The sequence below is a fragment of the Lolium rigidum genome, chromosome 1 (assembly GCF_022539505.1).
Source record: "Lolium rigidum isolate FL_2022 chromosome 1, APGP_CSIRO_Lrig_0.1, whole genome shotgun sequence".
Taxonomy (NCBI): domain Eukaryota; kingdom Viridiplantae; phylum Streptophyta; class Magnoliopsida; order Poales; family Poaceae; genus Lolium; species Lolium rigidum.
Window position 1 is genome coordinate 72,996,223 of NC_061508.1, and position 11,373 is coordinate 73,007,595.

At 43.2% G+C, this 11,373-nt stretch overlaps 1 protein-coding gene across 1 annotated transcript; it reads right to left on the minus strand.

Annotated features, from left to right (window-relative positions):
- Nucleotides 1–746: 746 nt before the first annotated feature.
- LOC124647271 (putrescine hydroxycinnamoyltransferase 1-like) lies at nucleotides 747–3,082 on the minus strand. Its single transcript, XM_047187238.1, has 2 exons — nucleotides 2,666–3,082; nucleotides 747–1,616 (listed from the first exon to the last, which is right to left on the minus strand). Exons 1-2 carry the CDS (start codon nucleotides 3,080–3,082, stop codon nucleotides 747–749), a joined length of 1,287 nt encoding a protein of 428 aa, XP_047043194.1.
- Nucleotides 3,083–11,373: the final 8,291 nt, after the last annotated feature.

Consider the following 11,373-nt stretch of genomic DNA (forward strand, 5'->3'; position numbering starts at 1 on the left):
TATTGTTGATAACTGACATATAGATGCTTAAAACTTTTAGCCCAAAAAAGATGTGAAAACATATCAACATGGGTGCTAGTTTTGAAGATTCCCCCGAGACCAATTTATTGGTTAGAACGGATCTTAAATCGAAGTTGTCACTCGAAATATAAAACATCTTAAATATTCAAAATCAAAATATTCTCGCTGACATCATCAATTTCGTCCCCTATGCATGCAATATTAAAAGCTACATTCCAAAACATGGGAAACTGGAAGTTTTTTCCTTGGTTTGAAAGTGACCGCTCCCCTAACTTCGGATGGTCAACCGCCTGCTAAAGTAGCCCGACAGTTCCACCCTAATGAACCTAAATACTAGAGCAACCTGCGGTTTGCCTCATACAAGGCATGTGTCCGATTTGTTGTTCTATACCATTGGGTGTTTGGTTTGGCACAAGCGACAAATAAGCTATAGCAGGAACCCTAGCACCAGTAATGCCACATGTGCAACCAATCTATCTGCCACCTTTGAGTCATGGAAGGATACATTACACACAATTGTGCGCACGCTGATATTATTAGATATAAAGATTCATCATACAAAAAGAAACAATACATGGATGCATAAACCCTTATTGATAAAACCTTAGCGAGTACTTGGAAACAATAAAAAAAACCCAATCCCAAAAGTAAATACGAATGGTAGATGGTGGATATAGTGGGAGGTCGATCGAGACATACTGAAGCACCGACATAACGTGCGACCGTCAGCCCTTGTAGAAAACATCCTCGAAGCACTCCACATACCGGGGTTCCAGCGAGAACATCACAGCGATGCTATCGTCTTTGTCAGAGTGCTGCATCACGTATGCTGTTCCGATGCCAAACATCTCTGCTGGCACGACGAACCGAGGCACCCCCCAACCGAAGTCAGCATCATACATGTGCATCCCGCGCCAGCTCACCACCCACAGGTCCGACTCCGGCATGAGATTCCCCGGCGCCGCTTGGAGGCTGCCCTTCTCCAACTCCAGCTCTACGAAGTCAATAACCGACCGCACATAGGCATCGTTGATATCCTCCACCCTCTTCCTGATCGCATCAGCCACAAACCCCAATGGTTGGGATAGGATGTCAGCCACCTTGATGGTGACGAGGTCTCGCAGGATGGCGTTACCGGAGAAGTGGCGCGGGAGGGGCGGGCGCAAGCGGTGACGAACGTTGGCCGTCACACGGAGCCGGGTGTCGGAGCACGGCTCAAGCCCACGAGCCACACACATGCAGCGCCAGAGGTGGGCGGTGATAGCACCGTAGGTGGACACGCCTTGTGCGCACCGGGATTTGAGATTTTCAAGTAGCTTCGGAGATACCGAGTAGACTCGGGTGACGTATGGGCGTGGAAGGCCGGTGAGGTATGCTGGGGAGTAGAACAGATGGTCAAAGTCCGCGTGCGGTGGCGAGCGCCCACGGAGGAGAGTGCGATCATGCATTGGTGGCAAAGGGCAAGCCTCAGAGATGTTTAGACCACGCGCAAGCCCGGTCCACGTCTGGATGAAGTGGAACGAACCCATGCCGTCCATGGACATGTGGTGAATTCCCGTGCCCAACACAACTCCACCGCACTTGAGGAACGTCACCTGCAGCTCATACACAAACAATCTGCACGTTAATAAGGCCATATATATAGCTCATACACGCTATATCACATGCATATTTTCAGCCCACTTCTCTCTCCTAACACACTAGATCTAATTTTTTTTATTTAGTTTTCTTATTAGAAATTCCTTTTTGAACTGTCTGAGTATTTGGGTTCCTAGTAAACAAAGCTTCAAAGGCCAGAACTAGTTAGGTGCACGCTATATGACATGCACATTCCTACCTTCTCTCTCCCTCCCCACTTTATATAATAATATTTTCAGCCCACTTGTCTCTCCTACCATACTAGATCTCAAAATTTTAAGCTTATTAAGTTTTTGAATTAGAAATTCATTTTTGAGCTGTTGAGTCGTATATGGGTTCTTAGTAAACAAAGCTTCAAAACAAATATAATATTGAATATATTTGACACTATTGAAAATTAACATCAAAACTTCGTGAAACATAGAAAAACTTTGACACCTAGTGATTTTTTTGTTGACACGGTTTGTTTCATTGCGTTTCAAACTTCGTTATGCATAGTTAGAAAATTATCGGCAATTCCATAGAGTTCAAGCAATAAAATATTTGGAAAAATTATTCTAGGAACAGTTTCTTTCAATGTGTTTCAAACTTTGTGAATTCGGTGTTTCACCGCACTATAAAGCTAGTAACCTGTTGGTCTCGTTTGATGAACTTATCAGATAGCAAGCGCTTTAATGTTGTTTCATTGGGTTTCATTGTAAATCATGTTGTTTTCATTTGGGTTTCTGGATTCCATTTTTATTTTTTTGTTAATTTTGGGCAGCTTGTTTTAATCATCTCACCGAAATAAAATGATGCACATGGTCCTGTTAAATTTTGGATCAGAAATAAAATAAATGGACTAATGGATGGAAAAAAGAGAGCGTGGGCCGGGGTGTCAGGTGGGAGAGAGAGTGCGAGGTACCATGTCGATGTGTATGCCCGAATCTCAAAACAAATGAGAGAAAACGGATGATGATGCATGGATACTGAAAGACATTTCTCGCAACAGAGTTCAATGTGTCACCTGAAAAACAGCGAGCGGGTCCTCGCTTGACGACGCGGACGGAACAAACATACGCCTCACTTCCGGCGAGGGCTCGTAGTTTTGGAAGAGGTCTTCGCCGGTGAAGTCTGCCCTCGCAACGACGAAGAGCGCGCCCTCGCCATTGCAGTTGATCTGCAGCCGCCCGCCCTCGTCGACGTCTAGCCGGCCGGCCAGTGGGTAGAACGGCACCAGCGCCCTGGCCAGCGCCGCCCTGAGGCTGTCCGGGGAGAAGAAGTCCGCGCCGTCTTTGCTGCCCGGAGTCGGGGCCGGGTAGTAGTAAACAAGCGGCGTGTGCGAACGGTGGCCTGCGAGGTCGAGGTTGGATAGCCAGAGCCCAGTCCGCGGCGTCTCCTCGCTGGGCGCCACCAGCGTTGAGTTCAGCACCTCCACCTTCATCTTGATCTATGTGCTGCTGTGATTGTGTAGGGAACTCGAGCTGGGAGGAGGTACACATATATAGGTTTTTCCCGTCGTAAGTAAAAGGGATTATGGACCGACTTTATTTCCGGCAGCCCGGCGGTTGATCGTTTCTTCCACGTCGGTGCATGCTAGTAGCTAGCTGATGCGGAAGAAGTATGGGTTGGGATCGCAAATATCGATTGTATGCTACAGCCTACAGGCCCGTTTTTTCTTTCTTTTTTTGACGACGCGATTGGTACTGCATGCGGTCTGGCTAGGCCGAGGAAAGAAAAATGTGCCCGATTGGTTACCTGCCATGCCTCCTTTAGCTAGGCTGGGACGGGCTGTAAGGGCACGTTGGGGTGATGTCAGCCTTCACTTAGAGATGTCATATCAGATTTTTTGCTTAGTTGGAGGAGAGAGAATAAAGAGAGAGAAGACTGTCTTCTCTTATCTAAGGAATCATCTCTTACGAAATAAGGGAAGACTATTTTTTCCATTGTATTACATATGTCTTCCCTTAGCAACAAATTTCCTACCAAATTTTAATTATTAATATTAATTGCTAGAGATGGCAGTAAGAGATAATGCGTTGTATGACTTATATCTAATGTCTTCTCTAGCTGATGTGGCGGGGTAAGAGAAGACATGCCTTCTCTACCATTATACATGCCCTAAAGCACCTCAGGACCAGGCCAAAGGATAACGGTTGAATCGACCGTTTTTCGTTAACTAGCCCCGGTGCATGCAAAATCACAGATGCGGGTATGAGCCCGTGCAGGTAAGGATGGAATGGGTAGGGTAGAACAATACCATACCCATATCCGTATAGTCAATGGGTACAAACTTCTACCCATACCCGTACGCATGGGTATGAAACTTTAACCATACCCATACCCGGCGGGTACCCGTACCCATTGGATACCCGGTGGGTAGGTTAAATTGTACACAAGTCAATCACAATTTTACATTTATCGATAACAAATTCGATTAAAAAATTTAATTATCTCAACTCAATAACATGTAGTTGAGTACATAACAATTAACATAATATAAAAATAACATTCTCATATTCTAACTCATAAGTTAACAAAAATAGACGTATCACGTATGAATTTGACAATAAATGGGCAGGGTATGGGTATACCCGCGGGTACGAGGCTATACCCGTGCCCTGCCCATGACTTAACGGGCAGGGTATGGGTACTACCCATGGGCATAAAAGTGTACCCATACCCTGTCCATGCGGGTACGGTACCCGTGGGTACCCGTACCCATGGGTAAAATTGCCATCCTTACGTGCAGGTCTAGAGATGGCGGCGGTCACCGATCAGTCCCGATCCGGTGAGGAGTGAGTCTCCAGCGTCTAGCACGCAATGGCGGAACTGCCAACTACACCATCAAGCACGTTGACAAAGGAAATGCCTTCTTCACCTTCGAGTGCGGTGACAATTGTCCTATAGGCTTCACCTTCGAGCATGGTGATGATGGGTCTGCCGCCTTCTCTCTCTCTCTCTCTCTCTCTCTCTCTCTCTCTCTCTCTACCACGGCGATGGAGGTCCTAGAGGGGTCTCCATTGTCCCCAACATTTGTGTTGCGTCAGGTTGATGCGGGCATAAGAAAGATCTAAACTACTTGGTAGATGTCCGTAGATCTGTGACAACTTATGGTAGATTATAGTAGATCTGTGACAACTTGTGGTATATGTTGGTAGATCTGTGAAAACTTTAGGTAGATGTTGGTAGATCTGTGATAGGTTTGTTCGTTCGTGCAGATTGATTGTAGGGAGTCATGCTTAGTGTTGTCAGATCAATACCTAGTGACATACTTCCTTAAACTAGTACTACTTAGTTGTCATTCTTTGTAGGGAATCATGTTTAGTGTATAATCGATTATTGTAGAACAACATGGTGGATATGTCTACTCCCATTGTTGTTAATTTGGAGCCTGAGAATGCAATCCCGATTCGAGCCATTCCACAGTTCACCAATGCAATGGTGTGGAAGTCTTCTCTGTTGTTGTTCGTCCTGCACGGGCTTTGTGAGATGACCAGAGATGAGATCAGGTCTTTGAGTGACAACGGCTTCATAGAAATCTGAAGGAACTAGTCAGGGTTAGACTGCGCGTACTATTGTTTTCTTGTTTCATTAGTTCATGTGTGTGTTTGGCTAAGAGTCTAAGACATGTATTTTTGTTCTTTGAAATACCCGGGGAAGCATGACCTGCCTGTGGCGAACTATGCTTAGGTGAAGATCATCTTCTCGCCTGAGCATGTTCCTGTGAAGAGTTTATACAATCCTTGCTCACTCATCCAGGCTATTGACCACCTGGCTGATAACAAGACCGAAAGCGTGCGTGCTCCTCTGTGATGAAAGCACCTGAGAGGAGGACCTGGCCGAGGAACTGACTTCGCAACGTCTACCTTTAGTGGTAATACATTGCTAATCCATGACTTTGTTGTGCCATGGTAGTGACGACCTTTTGAAGAGCAACTTTTATATTTTGGAAGGTGGTGAGATATCCCCTCCATTAAGTTGTAGGCTTCTAGTTTATTTTAGCATTTCTAGTTCAGAATTTGGGAAATTTATATTGTAAACTAAAAGTAATAAAAAAATTTAAGCAATCCCCTACTGGGATCGAATTTTCATTATCGCGAGATAACGAAAATACAGAGTCAGGTTTTTCCTAGTACGTACTTTCTATTTACAGCATACCAACCAGGACATGCTCGAAGAACATGAACCAGAGCAGCAGACCAGTTGTTGACATTAAATGAACTAGATATCAAAAATAAAATTAAATGAACTGGAAGCGTGATCGCGATCCCGCATGCATCCCTAGTCTCGCAGCGCGTGTGTTTAAAAAATAACCTCGTGCAGCGGAAGGCATGGCACGGTCTAACACACCCATGCAACGTTGTTGACATGAATGTAAGTTAGATGTTGTTACGAATGGTGGAGTTTGGCCTTGGTGTCCGGCTAGCATAGTTTATGAAACACGATTCCGGCCTACTCTGTATCTCAAGCACGTGAAAGGTTGGCTGGGTACACAACAGCAGCAGATGTCCACTACGCGTCGTTGTAAAGAGGATTGCGGTATGAATGTGATTTTAATTACACTTTAACTTTGTTTACCACCTCGTTGCAAATGCTTATTAAGCAATTGTGTCAAAGCTAGTATGATCAGCATTTGATTTGTCACATACCAACATATAAAGTGTAATTAAATTGTAATCCTTCTAGCAGCGGTATGAAAGTGGGAGCGACAACACATGTGAAGTCCAGAGTCCTATCTTTTAAGGTGAAAACCCAAGGTCTGGTCTTAGCTGGTTGTGCCTGGCAATGACCTTGTTGGAGACGTTGTTTTGAGAGCGGGGACTATCTTCAGGGTGAAAACATAAAATCTTTGATCGGGCGACGATGGTGTTAGAGCATTGTTCCCTTCTTGAAGGCGTCGTTTTTGGAGAGCATCCGTAGTGTCGGGTGGTGTGTTGTTGCAGAGACTGGGTGTAATTGGTATCTTTGATATTAATATATTTTCTTAATCGAAAAAAATTGTAATCCTTCTGCCAATTTTATATTCAAAGCTGACCATTGTGTATATTAGCTGAATACCCGGAATAGTAAAAAGTACATGGACACACCAGTCGAACTATCTATTATTTATTAGCTATTACTGCTTCCATCCTCAAATAATTGGTTATTTAGCCTTAAATTTTGTCCATAAAAAAATGTACGTCTATCTTCCCAATGCACTTTAAAGTAGAAAAAATATTTTTCTCTCATTGCACGAAAATCAAACCCAATAATATTTAGCACATGTTATCTTAATTTTCTACATGCACTTAGATTATTTGAGGTGAAAGAATTATCGAGGAGAGAGATGTTGGTTTGCATCTTTCTAATGCAATTTTCTCTTATTTTGCTAATCTTGAAAATCCCGCACACCCACCTATTTCTAAATGGAAGGAGTATATACTACAATCAATACATGCGTGTTTAATATAGGCACCACGGTAAACCACATCATTCTAATTAATTATCTGAACTATTAGATCTCAAAAGTTGCGGATCATAGATATACTAGTCACATAACATGACCGGATATCTTTTGAAACTTGAACACCTTTTCCATTCGCTCAGTCAAGGTAAATTACTCATATTCAACACAACAGGGTAAGATGAAAAAATTACCGAGCTGGAGCCGATTTTTCTGGAGGGGCGATCAGGCGGCTATAGCAGCAGCGCCATGGATTGACTCAGAGGTTCAAGAGGTGGGTGTGCCCGCTGTAGCGAGGAGGTCAAGTGTGCGGCTGTGGCATGGAGCAGTGCCTCCACCTGTTGAAGTTCTTCGGCATGGCACCGGCGCAACGTCGCTTGCTTTCCCCATTGTCGGCAAGGCTGTGGTTGACCAGAACAGGTTTGTAAACGGATAGGATAATTTTCGCACTAAATTTGGCGCCGAATCCGTTTTAAAGTATCCATATTCGATTTTAAAGAATCCGACGGATAAGGATATCTGATTCTGAAGTGGTGTTCCGGATACTGTGTAGGATATGGTATAGGAAATAGCATGCGGATATAAATTATCCAAAATTTCATTAGGATAATCCAAAAGTTCTAAACAGGATATCCCATTTTTTAGTTAAAAGTCAAGGCCAATCTTGAAAGGTTAGTAACTATTGAGTTACCAAATTCATTTGGTAAGCATGTTTATCTGTAAGTTTCTATCAATGCTTGAAAGTTCAAATCTCTCTTAAACGCATTATGTCTTTTTTTCTTAACAACACAAGACTGAAAGTTTAAATCTCTCTTAAATATTTGCAAGAACTATAACTATCTACCGATGAGAGCATAAATCCGACTATTTTTGTATCCGGTCCGAGTCAGTCCCATTTTCGATTCGAATCGGTAGTCTGAAATATCCGCATTCGAATCTGAGACCGATCAATATCTGCTCTGATCCGAATCCGAGATAAATTTATGGTAAAGGATATGGTATGAGCAAAATCTGATCCGATCCGATCCATTTACACCCTTAGACCAGAACTACCACCGCGGGTAGGCGTGAGGTGGGGGATCCCCTTGCCCTCATGGGTATAGAACATGAATGGAGAAGTGTGGGTTGCAACAGTCGATATGTACGTACTTGGACATGGAAGCGTACGTCGTCGTATCGTGTCCAAGCTAGGTCTGCTAATGCAAAACAGCGAGGAGCTAAAGGCCTGATTCCACCGTCTCCCCCAGAAAGACCTCAACTCCCTTAGCAATGGCTGGGTACGATGTGGCACGAGTGGCACTATGGAACTTGTCTGAGAAGCTTGCATGAAGAAGGTCACGGTGAGTGTTTCATTGCCCTGCGGCGCCGGAACAGGAGCTCCACCCTTTTCCTCGGCCACCTTGACGCCCGGTGATGGCGCTCCAAGTTGAGACACAAGCGAGTGGCAATGCGTATGGTCCCACAGTCGATGGGCTATGGACATTGTTGCGCTGACATTTTGAAGTTTGTCGTGTTTGTCGGCCCAGGATAAGCACTTTTTCTGGTGCGCCGGCATCAGCCTACACACAGGAAGACTCGTGCCGCCAAAGGAATTAACTGGCGCTGATGTGTAAGAGGCACAATGCGGATCCTCATCGGCATCAGTCATGCTAACATTTAGGGTGCGTTTGTTTACGTGGGCTCGTGTAGCCAGGCTCCAAAATAACGCACGTTCTTGACCCAATGGAATTTGGTCCGTTCGAAACGCTGCAAAAGACATATTTCCCACTTTGTTTGGTTTCCTAGGCTGTAATTTATGGACTGTGAAGAGATTTTGGGCTGGTTGTTTGGTTGTGACTGTGTCCTGCATGCATGTGAGGCTTCCAGGTGATGGTCCAACAACCCGACACTGAAATCAAGGGAAATCTTCACGCGCTTTCTTCTCCAACGGGCCTGTCCCCGGAGAAACGCCCGATTCGAGCGTAGCAGTGGAGTCTGGCTAGAGGCCCTTTTGGAGTACTTTGAGGTCCGTGTTGTGCAAGCTGTTTTGGACCCCTGTTGTTTGGTTACCCACGAAAAAAAGAATCTTTCTGTCAACATCCAGATTTTAATTCCAGATGCCTGTTATTCCATACATCGCAATCCCAGAAATATTGTTTTTGCGAGACATAACAGTTGATATCACTGAACATCATTCATTACAAACCATAATCGTCTTACAACAAGGGATCACATGATCCAGTCTTACAACAACAGTGGATCTGAAGATCCAATACAAAACACACAGCGGAAGAAACGTAGTAGCGGTCCATCTGTTCCACATGCAACACTTGATGTCAGGAGGTAGTCCTAGTTATCATAGACGTCCTGCTGTCCATCTTCATGTTACTGGTGCTCCTCTTCATAGTCTGGCCATTTGAATAGCTAGGGACACAGCCATGAGTACTTTAAAGTACTCACAAACTAATACTAGTGTAAGCACTATCATCCATAGTAAGGGGGTTCTAAGCTCTTGGTTTATTTGCATAAAGCCAGTTTTATTTCATAAGAACTTAGTAATAAAAGACTCTTTAGTTGCCTAACTAAACTCAAGTGGGAACATTAGTGTCATTCCCACAACTCTATTGTGATCAGGTCAAATTCACCTTTCAAGTCATCATTCATTTTTAGAAAACATCTGACAACGGAACAGTATGGCCATCCAACCGTCCATGACCGTGGACACGGCTATTCGAATAGGTTTACACTCTGCAGAGGTTGTACACTTGTGCCATAACTTTTGATTACATCCATCAGGGATAGCCCTGAATAATCATACCCAGTATGCGGATCATCAACCATTAACCTTTCACTTACATACCCTAGTATAGGCACCTCCCCCATGAGTTTGGCCTCCCAGTGATAACAATCTATCATCCTGGGAACTGCACAGGGCTTGGGTAGAACATTCACCTCATTTTCACGTCATTTCACATTTCACGGAGGCAGCCTCGGCATAACCCCTATGACGCTTGTTTAGAGGGAACCCATACTAAAGTGCATAAATTTCCAGTTAAGCCCTACCCATAATCAGGTATTGTGGGGGTACTCTAAAATTGGAATGGTATCGCATCCGAACCCAATCATCAGTTTTTGTCAAATTCACCATGTCATTGAAGTCATATTCACCTTCAAAATATTTCAATAGAATAAATCATCATTCCAAGGTTATCAAAGTCATTTGATTCACATGTTCCCATCTAGAGTAGTCAATTTTAGTTTTAGCACTAGCAACTAGTCATGAGGGGTGCTAACTAACTTGTAGATCTCTAGGCTAAATTTGATGCTCTTGTGATACTCCATATCTAGACCAAGGTTAACTATGAGCAAAAATAAACTTTGATAACCAAAGTAAAAGCTTGCAAGATAAAAACTTGGGATTGGAATCCTTAAACACAAAATAACAATTGTAATGGTGCCTTGCTCTAGTAGAGCTTGCACTAGGGTAGCTTGCAAGAGTATAGCTTGCATTAATAGAGCTTGCATTGATAATAGCTTGCCTTGAGTGGTGTAGTGATCAAAGTTTTCTTCTTCTTCATAGACGTCTTCTTCCTCGTAGCACTCGGTACTAGCGTCTATAAATGAATATGAGGTACACAATCACCAAACAAATATTTAAGTATTTTATTCACCACACAAGATGATCTATTATCATCACAATCATCACCCAACATAATACTAGGGTTTCCATTCATTTCTTTTGAAAAGTAATTTCCTCTCATTGAATATTACTAAGATTTAATCTCCTCCAATAATAAAGTATGAAATCATGTTGACCAAAGTCACCACTTCGTATTTACCATTTGGGAAAATGATTTAGATGAGATACTACATCTCATGCAATTTAAACACTATTATGGAAACAATTTAATATCACTAAGTAATCAAATATGAGGTTCTATAGACCAAGGTCATTACCTCACATTGAATTACTTGGGACATTGATTTAAATGAGACGATACCCCTCATACTATTTAATTAATCAATTGGGGTAATTTAAATGGACTAGAAATGACTACATAGCCATTATTTTGCTCTAGCCCATGATCATGGTAAACACCAATGCTATATTTTTGCATATTCATGTAGAGCATTTGAAATGTGAATTATGAGAGGTGGAATCACCTCAAAATACATTAGTGTTGATTTTACAAAAAATGTTGGAATTTGGCAGAGGTACTGCCTTGTTATTTTTACTACAAGTGATCTATAACGAAACGAGGGTTGAGACCTGTGTAGTTGGCTAGAGAATTTCCTAAGCTTTCCAGAAA